Source organism: Zonotrichia albicollis, chromosome 8, assembly GCF_047830755.1.
Source record: "Zonotrichia albicollis isolate bZonAlb1 chromosome 8, bZonAlb1.hap1, whole genome shotgun sequence".
NCBI classification, from domain to species: Eukaryota; Metazoa; Chordata; class Aves; order Passeriformes; family Passerellidae; genus Zonotrichia; species Zonotrichia albicollis.
The window spans coordinates 6,647,456-6,666,783 of NC_133826.1; the positions used below are offsets into that span (position 1 = coordinate 6,647,456).

Genomic DNA, 19,328 nt, shown 5'->3' on the forward strand with positions numbered 1-19,328 from the left:
GCTTCAGGGCACCAGCAAGGGCTGCTACGTGCAGGGCTTCTCTTCAGCACTCACGGGGCTCCTATCAGGGTGGAATTCTTGAACTCGCTAAAGCATTTGTAGATTACACGCCTGTCCGGTCAAGTACTTCCTGCAATTTTGTTAATTATACATCAGGGTCTGCAATTAGGGAATGACTCCCATCCTAGAAAACATCCAGCTCTCAAGTCACCCCCCAGAATGTGTGTCTACTGCCGTTTCTACAGATGCCTCTGGTATATATGCTATTATCCCAGACAGGAAAATACTTTCAAAACTTGAATAGAATGTGCAGCTCTACCGCTGGATGGTTTTCCTTTTCATTTTTGAGTGCTGCAGACCGCTTGTTTAGGTCAGTACACATTTCTGTGGGTGGGGGTGGATATCTCCGGGGGCAGACAAGTGCAACCCCAAGTTCAGGTTCCCTTTCCGTGTCCATCCCTTCCAGAGGCGGCCAAGCTCAGGTTTTCACACCGTCTCCATCCCCCCTCCACATCGGCGCTATCCTCCGCTGTCAGCAAAGCCACCAAAGCAAACACCGGGCCTTTTCCTTCTTTCCCCCTTGATTCGTCATCAAGATGTAAATTAACAGATTCTCTCAGAGACAGGGAAAAAAAAAATCCCAAAAAACCCACTGAACAATGGGAAACACTTCCCCGCCGGTGCCCCACAGGACGGAGGGAAACAGGATCCCCTGCGCCGGGGGAGTTACTGAGCGGGGATCAGATGCTGCTAAAAATACGGGAGCGGAGCGAGCGGGCCCGGGCAGAGCCCGGGCAGGGCCCGCGGTCCCCGTCCCGGAGCGTCCCCGCGCCAGACGGTGATGTCACCGCCGGCGGCAACAAAGGACGCGGCACCGGCCGGGCGGCCCCTGCCCTCCGCCCCCCGCCCCGCCGGCGGCACCGCGCCTCCCGCCCGCCCGGAGCGCCGGCACCGGCCGAGACAAAGCGGCTTCCCCCGCGCTACGTGCGGGCGGAAAGGGAGAGGTTCAGGCCGCCCAGCGCCGGAGCGGCGGCGGCGGGGAGGCGGCGGCCCCCGGGGCGGTGCGGGCCGGCCCCCAGCGAGCGGCCCCGCGACCCCCGGCAGCCGCGGCGCGGCCCCGCTGCCCCCGGCCCCGCTGCCGCCCCCTCCCCTACCTGATATGGCGGCGGCGGCTCCTGATCCGGCTCAGCCCCGTCTCCGTAGCTAGCTCTGTCCGACTGGGACTCGTGAAGCAGCGAGATGTCATCCGAGGTGGGGGACTTGAGGCAGTTCCCCATCTTCCCGGGGGGAGCGCGGCCCCCCCCTCCGCCTCCTCCCGCTCCGGATCCGCGCCCTCAGCCTCCCCGCCGCAGCGCGCAGCCCGCAGCCGCCCCGCCGGGGAGGCTCATGCCAGCCCCGGCCCTAAGCGGCTTAGCAGCTGCAGCCCGGCCGCCTCCCGCTCCGCTCCGCAGCCGCCCCGACCCCCGAGCCGGGGGGGCGGCAGGACGGGCCTCCCACCCCCCGTGGGGCAGCGGGCTCCGGTGGGTCCGCCCGCCCCGCGGCTGCCCGGCGCGGTTCTGCTTCCCGGTCACCGGCTCCCTGCGCACTGGGCTTTGTCGCACGGGCCGCCCTGGCTCCTCCTCTCACCCCTCCCCGCCGGGCCCGGGGAGCAGCCGCGGGGCCTCGCCGGGCTCCGCGCCCCCCGGCCCCGCCGCGGGGACAGCCCTGCCCGCCCCCGACGGAACGAGGCGGGACGGGACGGGCTGGGGGACCCAGCCGCCTGCCGGGCTCCCCCGGCCCCAAAATGGTGGGAGCCGCTTCGCTCCGCCCCCGAGCGCGGTGTTTGTTTGTGTTCCGGGCATGGCGGAGCCGGCGGCCGCTCGGGCCCGGCGGGGCGGGATGGGGCGGGATGGCAGCGGCGACCCCGCAGCGCCCGGCCCAGCCCGGCTGAGGGGCCTGTGCGGGGCCAGGGGCTTTCCCAGGGGCTCCCCCGCGGGCGGCTCCCCAGGCAGGGAAGGGGCTCCCCAGGCAGAGAAGGGGCTCCCCATGCTGGTCGCTGGCGTGACCCGAGGGGCACGGTCAGTGTAGGCACAGGGCAGTGAACACCACAGTGGGGCAAAACCAACAGCAGGCACTTGGCTTTTGCGTTTCTAAACGTTTTTATGCAATGAGCAGGTACTCTAATAAGCCATATATTTAGCTCCTTTTTTTCCCCCTTCATAATAATATATCCTTACTTGGATATAAGTATAGCTAAGTACTGATAAATGCAAATTTGAGGACAGTGAATGCCCGTGTGTCACTGTCTTAGTGTGCCAGCACTGCCCTACACAGAGTGGAATATACGATGGTCCTTTGGTTCCTCAAAATGCATCCTTGGCCTTCAGATTCACACCATGGAAAATACTTGTAAATCCAATTTTTAAAGTGAAGTATTTTTTAAGGTGAAGTAAATGTGGTGCAGATGAGAGCAGCTGCAAAGTCCAGTCTGTAAAGCAGTACAGCGTGGCTGCTGCTTATCAGCGAGTTCTCTGCTGATACAGCTCGGGCCTGCTTTGCACCTCTTGGGTCACAGTATCTCCAGACCTGTTGTTCAGAGTGACATATTTTGCTGGTGGACCTCAGTCTGGGATCAGAGTTTTTGCTGATTATTCTTATGAGCTCATTCTTGTAGGTTTCATTTTATTACTGTTTAGGGAGGTTTGTTTTGCTGCTTATCAATGGCTAAGTTAAACAACCCTGGTGAAAAGCCTATGATTGCTGCCATTTATGGCGTTCTAACACGGTTTCAGACTTTTCAAGGAAACTGAAACTGAAAATGGGGCAGGATTGTGAGTGTTGCTCAAGATAGAGAGGCTTTGCAATGGTGCATTGTAAATAATTACTGTTGTACATGGCTTGCTCATTTGGGTGTTTATCCTATGAGTCTGTTGGCTTGGTTTAATAGAATTAGGCAAGCAATTGTTGGAGGGGAACAATTGTTCCAGTGAACCACTGCCTCACCCAGCCGTGATTTCAAGGTTAAGGCAATGTCAGATCTTTCTGCTGAGAGAACCTGGTGATGAAACTCCAGCGTTGTCACTGGTATTGTCAGTTGTGCAGTGGCACCACTGGGAAGGAGATTATGGGCAGCTAAAAGACTGAGTGAGCTGTTCTCTCCTGTTTTGTTTTCTCTGTGAGGCTCAGGCCCGTGTCATTGATGTAGTTCATTGAAAACCACACTGTGCTCTGTGTGAGGCTGGGATCACAGTTTTATACTCCACAGTGAGGAGGTCCTATGGAAACCTGTGGTGCTTCCCTGCTGACTGACGTGCCAAAATAGTTTTCTTTGGAAACCAGAGTGCAAACTGGTCTCATCCTGACATGCAGTAGGGACATAGGTGGGATTTCCCCTGCATCTCATGGTAGAGACATTGCATTTATTTACCTTGAGGCCGATCTCCAGAAGCAATAGCTGCTAATCCCAAGTACAACTTTCCCCTTAGTAGGGACAGGATGCTCCAAATCTGGGCATGTTTTAAAAAAATGCAGACTTGTCAGGTGCCAGAAGACAGCTGCTTTTCATGGACTTTTGGACTCCCAGAGACCAAAGAGGAAGCAGAGGTTCATGTTTGGCCTTGCAACAAGACAGACTGCACCTGTGAGAGCTCTGAAGGGGAAGAGCTGCTACCAGTCATGCTTGGGTTCTTTGAAGTAGAAATGGTTGAAGGCCCTGCTGTTCCCAGCCTTTCACTCCTGTTATGTCAGGTCATTAATAGTGGCTTTGCACCACTGGCCCTAAAGTTGCACAAAGGTCCAGGAGATGGAAAATGGAAAAAAGTTAGTGTTCACAGATGTCTTTTAACATCCCTGCATATGCTGAAGTGTAGCTGTGATCCTGCTCCTTTTGCTACCACACTTTTTGCAGGGTTGGGAACAAGGAAGCAGAGAGATGGGTCCTCAGAGGATGGGATTTATGAGTATGGTTTCTTTGTTTTAGCACAACCATAGGGCAGTTCAGCTGCTTACTTCAGTTCTCTCTGATTTTTACTTCCTCTGCTTAGTTTGGGGAACAAGTAACAGTCAGAATGGGTTTTCTACAACCTTAAAATGATCTTATAGAGGAAGAAAAATTCATGTGGTGGTTTAGGGCTGCACAAATACTACAGATGGAAAAGATCATGCAAATACAAAAATTTGTGTCAGACTAATATCAGTACAGAACTGCCAACACAAGTCAATGAAACCTTTTCTCACCTCTAGACATTTAAACAGTTGGCTGTAATCTGTTGTCAGAGTGGAAATGTTTATGTTCTGAAGTTTGCCAGTGTACTGAATTCATGTTCTGGTACACCTCAATACAACAATGGGTCTGTCCTCACCACCTTCTGGCAGCTAGCATGCTCTGAGTGAAATCTCTCTTTCAAAACATAATGGAAATTCAAGAAAAAGAGTTTTAAACTATGCAGACAAAGTTTATGTTTTATTTTACAGGCTTTTGATATAAGAGGAAGCAAGTGGCACATTGATGTATTCTTAAGGCTCATATGAGGTAGCTAGAGGTGATGAACTGTTTTACTAAAAAATCCATTTCCTTTTGAGTTAAAAATCTAAAATTCACTGAGGACATAAAAAGTCCTTCTTGTTAGGAGTTCCTCTACAAAATTAACGTCATAAATTGCCTAATTTTTAGATGAAAGACCCTTTGATAACACCATTTTACGTGACCCATGTTCATGTTATTGTTGGCCGACATTTTGGATATGTTTAATATGTCATGCTTAACAAAAGTTTCTGAAAGACCTTTTCTGTCCTCAGCATGGAAAAGTTTTTTCACTTCCTTTTCTTCCATCAAGCTTATTTTCCCAGCACTTATCATCTCTCATTAGGTCTTATCTTTCTTCTGGATAGGATTGTTTTCCCAATTCATACACAGAAGCCCAGTTGACTTCTGAGTGCAATCTTTCCATGCCATGGTACCCAGAGGTTCAGAGATAACTCTGTTTGCTTGGGTAATGTTGGTGAATAGAACACAATGCAATTTTAAAACCTTTTTCTGGAAGGCAAAAAAAAAAAAAAGGCTTTGTATACCTCTGGAGAATAGAAGTAAATTACATTCTTCCATTATGTATGTGAATCTGATTTTGAGGATGGTGGAATTAATTTATCTGGTTATAAAGGACATGGCATCTTCTAAAATGCACATGATTATTTTTAGTTTGGTTGATTTTAGCTGACCTGTAGACGTTTCTCAGTGTATGTTACAACTGCATATTGCTTTCTGAGACAGAGTGAATGCAGCACTAGAAAGCAATTATGGAACTAATATATTTCCCTGAAATGTACTTTGTGATGCAGGATTTTACTCATGTTTCTAAAAATGACTTAAACTTCTGCCTGAATTATCCTAGTATCACAAATATGCCACTTATATCAATTTATCCCAAAGATACCATCTTGGTAAGGAGAAGTATTCCATGACTGGCAAGAATAACTTGCCTTCCCTAATAACAGTTTTCCCCAGGTCCAGAATGTTTTTTTCAGTGAGGAGTGGAATGCCTGCCTGTTCTGTGCACTGGAGCACCTGCACTGTGAGCCACAAAGAACAGAAAAACCCTGTATTTTGGGACTAAAACACCCAAGCAACAAAGCAGACAGTCATACAAAAGTACCCCTTCAAACAAACCCTCTGTCACCCAGCTTCCTGGGGAATTTTGTGCAGGAATCATTTTTTTCTTTTTCTCCTTGTACCACATGTTGCCATAGTCTCAACTTCAAATATGATCAGAGACCTATAAAACATGATCTAAGGGGGAAGATTGAAAGAATTGGGGTTGTTTAGTCTGAAGAAAAGGAAGGTGCTGGGAAAAATGGTAATGATCTTTCAAATATATAAAATTTTTCTCTGCAGACAGAAGGAATCAGTTTTTCTTTATGTTCAGTGGGTCTAGGCCAAAAGGTGATGGACTTGGAGATTTAAAGTAGATCTTAGGAAATTATTTCAAACTGAAAATGTTGTTTGGCAGTGAAAATGATTATCTGGGAATCTCATTTGCTGAAGGCTTTGAAAGGCAGATTAGGTCACATGTCTCAGGAATGGTTTTAGTTGCAGTAGATTAGATGGAGATAACCCCAAAAGGTTCCTGGCTGGTTTTTGATGTTTTGTTTCTCTCAGGTGATTTACAGCAGATGCTTTACTGCTGTGTTATTTTGATTCTCACTCTTCCTTATATCCTCAGAAAATGCCAGGAGAAAAGATGTCAGTAGGTAAAAAATTGGGTAAGTAGGATGGGTGGGGACGTTGCCAATAGCAGAGCACTAAGAAATCACAATTCCTGCAGAAAAACTGGTGTGCTTGAGCAGAGTGTGACATTCAGCTTGTCCTCCTGACTGGCTTTGGGACACAAGTGTTGAGCTGGCTTTCAACAAGTGCTGAAAGTGACTGGTTAGTCAATACCCAGAAATCAATGTTTTAAATTTCAATTTTAAATTTGAATTGGAGCTTCCCCTTTTGCTGTATTTGAGCATTTCCTGAATTTGCAAGGAGTGAACTCTATCCACAGTTAACCAGAAGCCAGTTTGTCAGACTTCTTTTTCCTCCAGTTCTCTGCAATAGTAAGGTAGTATCCTAAGTGCTTGTAATTCTTTGAAACAGACTTGAGGAATTAATTGTTCTATTTAAATATGCATTCTGGTGGAAAATTTAAAACATCTCTTGTTCACCTTCTCCATACTCTTCCTGTTCTTTTCTTTTTCACCATTCTTCCTGTAGCCTAAAATCTCTATTTTCTTCCTGTAGGTAACTGTAGGTCTTCTGCAATATCAGAGTGATAAAATGACACTTGAACAGATTCATGGGAACCTAGGGAGTGGGACCTGTCAACTCTGGTTGACAACTCTGCCCAAGTCCAAGATCACCTATGTCTTTGTCATTCCTTGACAGAAAACAGTTTAAACTCTTTCTGGATACTGAGTGATGGCTACAGGTACTGTGTTCTAATCCCTTGGTGCTTCACAGAATTTCCTAAGATTGCTGTAGGCCAAACTCTTTATTATGTATTCTGTTTGTATTGTTAAAGCAATTTTAGATATCTGGAAACTCTTGCAGTGCTTTGTTTCAGTTTTTCCTTATGGATCATGATTTGTTATTCTCTGAGATGCTTCACTGTCCTGCAGCCTCCTCCTTTGGTCCACTTTTCCAGTGAGCATGGCACCCCAAGCTGCACAGAGTGATCCAGTTAAAACCTCAGTGTTTAATAAAGGAATATTATTTAGTGTTTACAAATTGATCAAATTTAGTGTCCTTCCTTTTCCCAACACATCATTGCCTGCAGTTTGTAGCTCCTGTCACTCCCTGTCCTTCTCCATGTAATTCCTGCCTACTCAGATTTTCTTATTTTGTGCTTCTCCAGGTGATTATTCTGAAGGGTACAATTCTGCATTTCCTGCTGAAGCTCTGCTCTGTGACAGCTTAGCTGGATTGCAGCAGACAAGGTACTGGAGACTGAAGAAAAGGAATGTGAGAAGGAACCATTGAAGATTTGATACTGAAAGTATCAGGTGGTTGTGAATGACTGCCCTTGGGAAATTCACTGTATCCTCTGGCCAGAAATGTTGCTTCTTAACATTTAGTTTTGCTTTTTGATTAGTCTGTGTTTGTACAGCCTCCTCTTGGAGAGACAGGCTGGAAATTTGTACCAGTATTTGCTTTTGCGTGCTCAAACACTACTGTGCTTCCTGAAAAAAAATTCTAGAAAACAACTATATCATGCAGAAAACAGAAGTTATCATAAATTAAACATCTGACAGTATGAGAAGGAATACCAGAAGGTAATTGTACAATTCCTTAGTCTGTTCTGATTTTGGGTGTGTGGAGATTCCTATAAGATGTGAAAACCTTGCTTGTTTATTTACATGACAAAAGAGGAAAAAGGCATTTTTTTAGCAGAACATACTGTTTAAACAAACACCACAGTGAAACAAGACAGCTAAAGGCACTGTAAGTCCATTCTTTTTTTATTTTTTTTATAATGTTTAGAAATTTTTGTGTCTAAGAATAAATTATTTTTATTTTCATTTATTGTGAAATGCGTGCCTACAATTAGTTTTTGTGACAGCAAACTGTTCCCTCTTTCAGTTAGGTTTACAAAAATTGCACACTCTGTGGAGCTACTTTAACTTATTTGGAGGCTTTATCATCTTAGCAGTGGACTTGCAGGCTGCTTCAGAATGCAGAATGAAGAATGCAGTGAGGACCATTCCTGTGCCAAAATTTCAAAGTGTGTTCCTGTCAACTGTGGTGCCATTCATAGGTTTTACATCAGGATCTTAAATTTGGGATATAAAGATCTCTGTTGTAGAAGCCCCATCTTGTGGACAACCAATCAATGACTACTTCATCACGGCTGAAATTTGAAATACTTAGAAAATATGGAGATATTTTGGTAGTTTTTGCAACAAATTGGAGAATCTTCATGTTTCTAGAAAATATGGAAACTTCATTCATGTGTAGAAATCAGCATGTGCTTTCCAAAGACTATTTCCATAGGAAGAAATTGTGAATTGCAGAGAGGTATCAACACTGGGGTGGAACTAAGGATGGTGCCCTCAGAACCCTGTTTTAAGTCCAAATCAACTAAAACACAAACCTGAACCCTGCCTTGAATTCCCCAGCTAGTGTCCTGTAGTACTTGGACAGTGCAAATGAGTCTTTAAGTGGCAAAATCATATAAGGGCAGAGGGACATCCTTTGAAAAAAAATTGTTAAGAGAGAAAGAATAACAAAGTATACATGAAAACTGAATCTGGAAACTTTGGAAATATCCTTAAGGAGATTGTTTGTTTCAGCACAAAGTAGTGGATGAGGTCAGCAGCTCCAGACTCAGTGAGTCAACACACTTAGTAGGAAGTAAAGAGTGGGAAAACAAGCCTGTGATAAAAGCTAATTTCAGGTTTCAGTGTGACCTTGGTAGGATATATTAGATATATTCTATTAAATAGAATAATACATATAATTACAATGTCTTTTTGTTGCTCTGAAGAAATTGGGTTGCTCTAGAATAATTTTCTGTTTCTTCTATATGCAGAAAGTAGGAACCATCATGATAGTTTTTCCTTAAGGCTGTAATGAAGGAGCCAGAAATTGTGGCGACATCTAGGGAAAGGTTGGCAGAAGTGCCTCCCACCGAAACTGTGGCCACTTCAGGGGATGCATCCAGGGTAAGTTCTGTTGGAGTGGTTTATTTGGAAGGGATGCCAAGAGTAAAGAAGATTCTGGCATGGCAACAGGGTGTCACTGCAGCCCCTTTGATGGCAGCAGGACAAGGATTGCTGTTCCTACATGTGGGTGTCTGACTGAGCAAGGGGATTGACAGAGACAGAAGTTCAGAATTTGGTCATTGCAAAGCCAGGAAATAATTTCTTAGTCATTATCAATAGTAGTCTGGATGAATCTTCACTTTTAGGACATACCAGTTACAATACATTTTTCTATTTAAAATTATCCTTAGAAATGAGTGTACATTTGCCATTTCACAGTTAAGTTTAAAATAACTGTTTCTTTCATATGGAAATAATTAGATTTGAATCATTCTGTAGTCTGGGAATTTCATAAATGGCTCATTTGTAACATATATAGATCTGAAATAAATCACCTTCCTTAATAAGCTAACAGATACAACTATAAATGCACATTATCAGTGTATTACTAAAAAATCACAGAAATATCTGACTCCTTTTGCTTCTCACATTCTTTTGGAACAGGATTCTCCATTTTTTAAGAAAGGCACGTTTGATGAATTGTCTGAGCCAGTGCAAAACCTTTGAGAAAGATGTATATTCCAAATTTTTACCTCAGTCTTCTCCTTAAGGAAGAGAATATTAAAACTTTAGCAATATACAGAACTACAGTTTTTACCTGAGAGCAAATTCTGCTGGAACCAGCATGTGCAATCAAAATAAAAATCTTTCTCAGTGTGAAGTGAAGCCATGAAAGGATCTCTGCAGCTCCTTTCTGTGGAAGTTGTTTCTTCCAGGGCAGACAGAGAACAGCAGATGCTGGTTGACCCCTCAAGGGAAGAACAGATGAAGTGGGAGCAGCTACTTAGAATTCCCTGCACTTAAATAATAAAGCAAGAACAGTTCAGAAAAGGAGTACAGACAGATATTAGTGTGGTGGGAAATCTAGAGGAGCTGCAGCCTAGGGAAAGAAAATGAAGATACAAAGCTTGTCATGAAAGGGTGTTGGAAAGCAAGGATTTATTCCAGCAGTGTTGAGGGAGGGAATAAGGGCTGCTCAATCCCTGCTCCACCAGGTGAGTGCATTGTAGTACAGAGGAAAGACAAGTCTTGGTGTAAAGGACAGACTATTGCTTTATTCTGAGCAGAAGGCTCTAGAAAAGGTAATTATTGGTAAAAGCAAAGTCTCTGAAGAAGTAGAAGAAAAAGGTATCATTCAGTGATACTTCTTGGATTGGATTGTGTTATAAATTACAGGTGTTTGTTTATGCCCATATGAGAAGGAAGAGAACTGATTACATCAAGAGCAATTTGTTGTACCTTCCCTGCTTAGGTACAATAAAATGTTCAGTTGCAGAGGGTTCCTTGCTAAAAGTTGCAGAGTAGTATTTATCTCTCATAGATTTTTTTCAAGAGAATACAGCAGAACTGGAAACTCAAAGGTTTGAGTGTAAACCTGCAGTAATCCACTGTCAGGAGAATTGTGTAGGTGTATAAAATTGATTTCAAAGGGAATGAAGAGGTGTGACTTGTGAATTGCTACTTTTTAAAGATAAAAAATTAGTTCACATGTCGGTCATGTTAAAAAAAGAAAGTAATTTTTTGTCCTTATCTCTTTATTATGCACATTTTTATAGATGTTTTCTTTGGTTGCCTGTAGCCTTTCTGCTATTTTAAATATGCTCAAAATTTTGTTGAGATGAAAATGTTAAGAGATGTAATGGTACTGATATATCAAGTGGGGCCATTTGAAAACAGGGCTTGATGTCTTATGCCAATACAAAGCCAAATCCCTGCAGTTGAACCTTGAGCACTTGTGTTTGTGATGTATAAAATTGTTCCTTTAAAGCTGTCACTGTCTTGTGTCCCTTCCTCTTCTAGCCCAGTCCTTTGTCCAGAGCTGTGATTGCTGTGACCCCACTGTCACCACCACAGGATTCTCTTCCCCAGGGATGGATCCTGGTCCCTGTGCTGTGTCAGCCAGGAGAGGAGAAGGACAGACCCCTGCTGTCACCAAGGACACCCCAAATCTCTCCTGAGCCTCATCCAAAAAGGTTCTGTAATTTACAGTTCCTTATGGCAGGACACTTCTTCTGGTATTGTCATGAGCATTTTAAAAATGTTATCAGGCAATAATTGCTATCACAACTTTTAATTCTGTGTTTCTGTTTCAAATTTTCCTCAGTTCAATCAGAACCAAAAGTTAATGCCCGTTGGCTAATTTCCAGTGCATGCCTCCACAGAACAACTGCTGCCTTTAACTGGTGGAGAGATCAAGGCTTGAACTGACAAAAGACATCTGTATTTTGGAAAACAAATTAATGTTTATGTTTTAATTTATAAGTTCCTGGCTCTTTTATGGTTCCTGTTTTTCAAGTAATGTCTCTTTGGATCCCTAGCTGATGGAGAGTCAAAATGGAAAAGGCCCATGAGAGAATTATCACAATAGAACATCTGGTCTGCATTGGAAAAAGCTGAGAAAGATATTCAACATCTCTGAGACTGAGGTTGCCATGAGGCAGTTTGAAAGTCAGTCCATGAAAAATTGTGCAGGTTGTGGCCACCTGGGCCAATCTGGTGTTGTTTTGGGAAGAGCTATTCTGCTCACAAGAATCTGAATTTTAATCTCCCTCAAGCATGGTAATGTGAGAGCTGGGAGTGGTATGAAAGGTGTTTGCTTTCCATAATGTTAATCTGGGTCCCAGCATTGTCCTAATTATATTGTGGGTTTTTGCCAGTCTCCCAGATTTCTTTTGAGCATGTAGGCTGGACTCAAAAGGCTTTCCCAGGGCTTTTGGCATAGCTTTACAGGAAAGTGGATGGAAAGGACTTTGTATATTTTTGCAAGAATATTTTGCATCCTGCTTTAAACTATTCCAGAAGGTAAAAGGACATTAGCTAGACTGTGTGTTGGCTCATGCACTGCTATGTCACTAATGAGAAGGAATTTTATTCCTGTTTTCTGCAGCCACAGATTGTAAGAAATGCAAAGAAATCATGGACCAGCCAGGGCAGTAAAGGTACCCCTGGATTCAGAGGGAACAAACTCCTTCCACCACATGGAACTTTGGTCCTTTAAGTCATTATAGCTCATGCAGAACAGAAACAATTTGACATGTATAACAAGAAACATTGCAAATTGTTTGCCAAACAAAGACTTATACTGCAGATGGAAGAACTGATGAAAATTGTTTATAGATGGGGAACTAAATGTAGATTTTTCAAGAACAAGGTTGCTGTCTTCCTTGCCAAGACAAACAAATCTGATAGACCATCTCATTGCTTTAGGCTGCTTGAGGACCCACTGGAAAGTCTATGGACCTTTTTCCACAGAAAATTTGTGTGTTGTCAATACATAAGTGTATTGTCCACAGTTACACTGTGGCAGCTGCAGAGGAAGTGGAAGGTTCTCAGGAATACATTAGGGAGAACTGGATTTTTGGCTTCTGAAACAGTGTGGAGTGCTTTTGGAAACTGTGGAAGTTTATAAGCTGGATGTTACTGCTACAAAAGGTTATCTGTGAGTTAAATAGAATACTAATTAATCTGCTATCTTTAGATCTTAACACTAACAACAGAATGAAATTGAGAATTCCTGTCTTCTAGAATTGCAGTTTCCAAGATTCCTTCATTCCTGTGAACATACCCTGGTCTGCATTTGGAGTTTTTCAGAGTTACCTTTAGAAATCTGTGCACAGATGTTTTTACAAAGCACTGTGTAATCATCCCAAACAATGGTTTTAATGGGCCAGTTATTTAGGAAATCATGTAATGAGAACATAAATACAATCCCTGATACTGACATAAAACATGTATTAGCAAAATAATATCGTTTGTATTTCCTTGATAAAGAGCAGACCCTGGAAATACATAACTCATCATGTCCTTAAAATTCTGTTACATCTGTAAACATCTATATTGGCAGAGAGGCCCAGCAGCACCCTGGGCTGCATGAGGAAGAGCATTGCTAGGAAGTCAAAGGAGGTGATCATTCCCCTGTGCCCAGCCCTGGTGAGGCCTCAGTGGGAGTGCTGTGCCCAGTTCTGGGCTCCCCACAGCAGGAAGGACTTGGACATGATGGAGGAGGGCAGAAAGGGCCATGAGGGTGGGCAAGAGGAACATCCTGTGCTCCCAGGGAGGTTTGAAGTTGACATCATTGAAGAAATTCCAAACTCAGCCGAGCAAGGTCCCGAGCACCCTGCCCTGGGTGAGCCAGCTTGGGGCTGGGCTTGGGCTGAGTGATCCCTGGAGATGCTTCCAGAATATTTGGGAATGTTTGAGGCAGTTTGCTTGTGCCTTGTCAGTGTTTTAGCTGCAACTCAGCTGTGGAGGAATCCTAAGGAGAGCAAAGGCTGTGACCCCAGAAATTCATCCAGATGGCTGAGGCCCAGAAAAGGCATAATGGGAGCTGCTAAGTACTCTGAATGTCTCATCAGAGTGATATTTCACTTGAAAATACAAAATAGAAATTACTTGGGTCTTAATGACACTGAATACCCATAATGTTCTCTCACTTCAGCTGGACTGCAGATGCTAACAACCTCTCCCTATGTGAACATGTTTATTTTCATTTAATCTTGCTCTGTACGATCTTAACATATATTTTACTCCAGAAATTAATACTTGGTGTTTACAGTGCAGAATTTATTTGCTTGTTTGTTCCACACTTTCTTTCCTTTCTAGTACTGATATTAACAAATTACAATTTATTTTGATATATTACTTCAGTAATATATCAAACTGAATATATTCATGGTATGTACATACCATGTACATACCATGTCTCAAGGAGTTGAAAATATCCTAATTTGAGCAAGGTAAAATCAAAATATATAATTACATTGCATATTCTATGGCACTTATTTTGTAACTGTTCTTACAGTATCTTCAGAATAAGAAAGAAGATGAAATTCAAAAAGGACTTTCATAGTTTAAAAATATTTATGTTGAAACAAGATTTATGTTGAAAGGCAAAGATAATTTTTTTAATCATCTGAATAGTGGTAGGAAGATTCACCTGTGGTTTTTCTTTATGAAAATGCCAAGGAGCTAATCTGCAGTATTGAGAATTCCCAGGTCCTCCTTCTTTTGAAAATTCTTTGTCTTTTATATTGCCTGTTAAGGAAAAAGGAAAGCACACTGGAAAACAAGAAATTGAGCAACATTGCACAAGTAATTAGGAAATAAATAGATCATAAAGCATTTTACTTCATTTTGGTTTTGCCCTTCAACAAGTGAAAGAATAAGTAAATAACCTGTTTCTTTATTACCAGTATATGGAGTTACATTGGGTCTGAGAGACCAAGGCATAAATGTATAAATAAAACCTGTGGTTTTTATTACAGGACATCAGATTTTGCTAGGGATGAACCCATTGTGGAGCCACAAAATTAAGACTTCAGAAGAAAATAACACATGAAGGTCAAATGTTCTTCGTCATTGGTTGCTGTCTCTGCCCCACTCTGCCCTGATTTAATGCTTTTACAGCACATCTCTGATTCAGTCTCCTCTGTCCTGTGTGGGATGGGGGTAGAATATTACTTTAAATTGACACCTCTAGCAGCAGTTCCTACTTGTACTGGTTTCCTTTTATAAATGTGTAACCTATTATATCTATCCAAGCTGGCTGAGCTCCAAGTCACCCATTTCTCAGTAATACAGGAAATTAAATCTAATGTCTAATAAGCGTAGAGGCTTATGCAACCTTCATTCCCTGTAAAAAGTATTAAATAACATAATAATATTACCTTGTCTTTTGATTGCTAGGGAGCTGTGCACTTAGTTTTTGTGCAGACCAAGCTGGCTCTGCATTTGGGCTTGAAGAGTCTGAGTTTATCCATCCTTTTTTGCAGACTTACTGAATTTCACCTGGAAAATTCTCCTGTTGTTAAAGGACCCCCTGAAATGTTCATGTGTAGGTTTGGGTCCCTTTCTCCACTTGTCCCTTTGTTCCCACAGAGGGTTGTGTCCCCCATGATCTCATCCTGGGGGTGCTGCTGCTTCCTCATTCATTCTCTCTCCCCCAGGATTTTCCAGCCTGAACAGATTCCTGCCTGTTCCATCCCATTTTCTGATAATACCCACGACAGCTCTGTGTTGGTTTCTGCAGCCTTTAAAAATGCAGAAATCTGACTTTAGGCCATACAGGTTAGCAACATAATTTCAGGGCTTTGTCTCCTGCATGTACCAGTTCAATAAGTGGATTTATACTGAATAATTTTAAACTGTTACAGCCCTCTGAAACCATTTCTCTCTTGCTGCTTTAATACATAAAGTGGCATAAGGTCACTGATGATGTGGAAATTGGTTTTGGAGTTGATATGCTAATTCAGCAAGAAATCAGTTCTAGCAGAAATGCAAAGAAAATTATTTTAATCTAGTGCCATGCTATTTTGTTGGCTTTTAGGAAAGAGATAAGTAAAATATTCAAGGGAGTTCCAAGTCTGTAGAAAAAGTAGCATTTTGGAGATTTAAGGTTATTTTTGCCTCACAGTTTCTTAGCTTCTTTTCTGAAAGCAAATAAGCTGAATGTGATGGACACAAATGCGATATTTTCACATGCTCAAAAACAAAAAAAAGAAAGAAGATCTTTTTAAAAACTGTATTCTGTATAAGAATAAACTTGGTTCAGTCTTTTCTGTGTCATTCACCCCATGTTTACAGTAACTGCTTCTGCAATTTTGTGGATGAAAACTTCCATGCAGATACATCCAGAGCCATTAATGAGGATGCATTATGCAACTAATTGCAACAGGGAACAAAATTACAGTAATGGTGCCTGAGGAGAAAGAGAATCTCTGCACTCAGTGTGAGTAAGGGGTAGCCAAAACAAATATTTAAGTTGAATTGAAAACAATAGTTGATCTCTGAAAATAATCAACATGAGTTTGCAAGCCCTATATTTTTTTCAAAACACTGCACTTATACTGAGGAATTTCCAAGCACAAAAAATAAAATAATGCTTACTGTATGAATATGCCAAAGGAAAAAAAATTACCAGCATAAACTCTTTCATCTTTTTGAGATGAAGAGAGAAAATAAAAATTCATTTCTAAAAAAACATTTTTAAAATATCTGAATTGTAAAAGTAGTGCTGTCATTGTCATATTTTAGAAGATATTTTAATTTTATAATAAAGAGGAAAAAAAAGATGACATTTTAATCTCTGTTCTTTCATAAAACAGGTACAATGCTGCTGTTTGCAGAGGAAGGACACCAGCTGCAACAAAAGTAGTGTCTGTTCTAGAGTGAGGGATGAGCTCCACTGGACATGAGTTGGCTTCCCTGGCTGCTGTGCTCAGTATTTCATTTTAGCAAGTCTGAGATTGCTCCAAGTCTTCATCTCCTCCTCCTTTATGCCACTGCAAGCACCAGGTTGTGTATGTTATTGAAGAGAGAGAAATAGAAAGTGCAATTCAGTGTTTTATTTCATGCTGCCCAAGTTTACTCAGACAGACACACCCAGAGAGAACGTGTGCTGCACTCAGCTTGGAGATCTGTGTTAGAAATCCTGGCTCCCCTGTGCTTTCCTGCTTTGCCATAGCTGATAAGAGAGTTTATAACAGGAACCCCCTGTTACCTCAGCTGCAAATGGTTCTGAGAATCTAATGGCCAAGAGAGCAGAATTTAAATTTATTTTTGTTTGGCTTGTGTTCCAGCAAGCATTTAAAAGATCCCCCAGTTTATCTTTGTCAGAGATTGTTTTTCTTTTGGCTTAGCTTGGACACCAATCTCACTGTTGAGTTTACATTTATGGAGTGGGACCCAAGGTTTTCTCCAAGCATTCAGTATTATGATTTTGACTTTGCAAGTCTTGTTGCTTGGGATAGGTGTAAAAGTCATGTGTGCATGTACAGCAAGAACAGAACTGGGCTGTGGATGCTGCTACTTAGTCAATTGGGCAGGAACAAAATTCTGGAGGCTGCCTCTCATCTTGGCTGGCAGGCAGAAGAGTTGGTAAAAGCTGCAAAGACAACTGAGCACCTTAATGATGACATTTATTTTTTATTTTATTTCGTTGGTGGATTTTGAGGAATAGTTTTTAAAATGCAGTTATTTTACTGTCCTTTAGCAAAGCATGTGTGACCACAGCTGTTTTTCCAAAATGCCTGGTTTGCTTGCTTTTGTTGCCACCAGTGGAGTTCTCACTCCACATAGCAATGTCCACAAGGTGGTGCCACAGCTAAGAACTTTGCAACAAATAAGGCAAGTAACATGATAATTCTGTCTGCTTTTTGTAACTGACTGAAGTATCTGCATCGTGAAAGAATTAATAATCATTTCATAAGCCAAATATCACAGGTTTGCAGCTCTTTTTTTGTGAGAACTAAGGTGGGTCTGTCTGCTGAGCAAGAGCAGCATCCACACACCTGAGACTGTCCCAAATCCTGCACAGAAATGAGGAGGCAGCTCAGGGTTTAGCAGTCAGGCTGATAAAGAGCTGTATATTTCCTAGGAGGGTTACCTGCGCCAACACTGTCATGTGTCTCATGTTTTTATCTGGTCACTTCAGCAGGAATCAGCCTGAATCCTGACAAGCAGAATAGTTCGTCCACAGCTTCACCCAAGACAGCTTCTACTTACCCTGGACAGGCTATGGCACATCAGACCCGAATTTCCTGAGTTTTTCTAGAGTCAGGGATATCCAGGCTCCCTGTCCTATGTTAATCTACAGCTGATTATTAATTCCAAAGGGTATGAAATGCTCACAGAGGGACCTGCACAGATGCTCAAGTTTCTGAGCATCTTTGTAAAAAAGATCAGACCAAAGAAGGTAGAAGGCAGTAACAGAGAATGTAAAATGTCGTGTGTCCAGTACAGAAAAGACAATAAAACTTCCAGGGAAAAGTTGTTTGTAGGGATCTGGATGACTGCACTGATTTTGATGTCCCAGAAGTGCAGCAGGATTTGGCCATGCCCTCAGAAGGTGTGGGTCAGTTCTTCAGCTACCCTTGGCCACATGGTGCTTCTTGCACCTCTGCCCTTCTCCCCTCAGTGGCCTCTGTAATCCAGGTGTTTGTGCTAGCAACAGAAATACTCCCTGTCAGCTTCTGCAGTGGATAAATCAAGTTTGAATCATTTATTCTTTACATATTTTTGTACCCAAAGCAGCAAGAAAAAGGGATACCTTAAAATACCATTCAGACAAGCATTGACCTGCCTCCAGCTAGAATCTCTCTTTGCTAGGCCTGTATCAGAAAGAAAAAAATAATAGGGTTTGCATAATATTTCCTCTAAATTGCTACATTATTATTTTAAAACATATTAAAATTTTTCTGGCTAGTAAGGGACTCAGTGGAAATTATGTATTTATCCAGGAAAGATGGTTTGTCCCCCCGTTACAGAGCAGAATGAGGTGTAGAAGCTTATTGAGTACAGTTATAAAAGTTGTCAAATAACACAATGGCCACCTATTTTGTTTTTAAGGATCATATCTATAAATTATATGTAAAAATGGTTTACAGTACTTTGAAACTTTGTATTGGTTTCATCATCTGTTAGAAAAAGTCAGAATCTAACCTGAGAACTAACTAAAAATATAAAGTCATGAAAAGATCAAGTAGATTTAATTTCTGAGTCAGCCTGTTGAGTTAGCTTGAACTAACTGAATGATGACACTGACATTGTCAGAGTATTCCTGAAAGATTGTTCTGAGTGTATGGCTGCAATGTGCCTTGCAATTAAATTGACATATTTCTGGTTTGGTTTGGACTTTGCTTTTTCTTTGACTTTGCAAAATTCTTTCCAAAATGCTTACTTTTCAGATATTTTGCACAGAGAAAAAATGATGCTCTATTCTGAAGGGAGTGAATGACAGATCTAAGATCATACATCTAAATCTCTACAGTGTGGAAACCCCAGGTATGCATTATTTTAGCAATTTACAACTGAGTTGAAATCCTGAACACTCTCCCTTGCAGTATTTGCAACAATTTTCTGCTTTTATTGAAAATCCCATAAGTATTTTCAAAAGATCAAAACTGTTTTCCCCCTAAGCCTGATTTTCTGGTTTCCCATTGGAATGCAATCATGACCAAAACCTGCTTCAGGTTTATGTCTGAACCTTCCTGGGAGGAAGTGCCTTGCAGTGTTGTGAGTTTCCTGGCTCAGAAATCCTGCTGCCCATGCAAGGC

At 42.3% G+C, this 19,328-nt stretch overlaps 2 protein-coding genes across 8 annotated transcripts in view; one reads left to right on the plus strand and one right to left on the minus strand.

Moving 5' to 3' along the window:
* The window catches only part of RNF11 (ring finger protein 11), a 29,441-nt gene extending 28,151 nt beyond the window's left edge, over window positions 1-1,290 (minus strand). The window contains exon 1 of the mRNA XM_074545815.1: window positions 1,155-1,290. Within this exon, the coding sequence (XP_074401916.1) occupies window positions 1,155-1,277 (123 nt within the window). The 5' untranslated portion in view covers window positions 1,278-1,290. The remainder of the gene's footprint in view (window positions 1-1,154) is intronic.
* Window positions 1,240-18,939, plus strand: LOC102072282 (uncharacterized). Of its 7 annotated transcripts, XR_012581270.1 has the most exons (6): window positions 1,647-1,786; window positions 4,453-4,520; window positions 6,758-6,944; window positions 7,371-7,452; window positions 11,077-16,003; window positions 16,380-18,934. XR_012581270.1 is itself a non-coding variant. In XM_074545813.1 (5 exons), exons 1-2 carry the CDS (start codon window positions 1,240-1,242, stop codon window positions 7,493-7,495), a joined length of 672 nt encoding a protein of 223 aa, XP_074401914.1. In that variant the 3' UTR covers window positions 7,496-7,552; window positions 7,713-7,788; window positions 11,077-16,003; window positions 16,380-18,929. The 7 variants fall into 7 exon arrangements, 4 of the variants coding, with proteins under 4 accessions (XP_074401914.1, XP_074401912.1, XP_074401915.1 ...); XM_074545813.1 differs by lacking the exons at window positions 4,453-4,520; window positions 6,758-6,944 and adding an exon at window positions 7,713-7,788 and having other exon boundaries at window positions 1,240-1,786; window positions 7,371-7,552; window positions 16,380-18,929; XR_012581272.1 differs by lacking the exon at window positions 6,758-6,944 and having other exon boundaries at window positions 16,380-18,935.
* The last annotated feature ends 389 nt before the right edge of the window (window positions 18,940-19,328 follow it).

What these genes read in the sequence shown, in the direction of transcription:
- LOC102072282 (XM_074545811.1), top strand. Translation starts at nt 1,240, where the DNA reads ATGTCATCCGAGGTGGGGGACTTGAGGCAGTTCCCCATCTTCCCGGGG. An exon ending in GCTCCCCCGGCCCCAAAATG is followed by an intron (nt 1,787 to 7,370) that starts GTGGGAGCCGCT and finishes GTGCTTCTCCAG; the next exon opens with GTGATTATTCTGAAGGGTAC.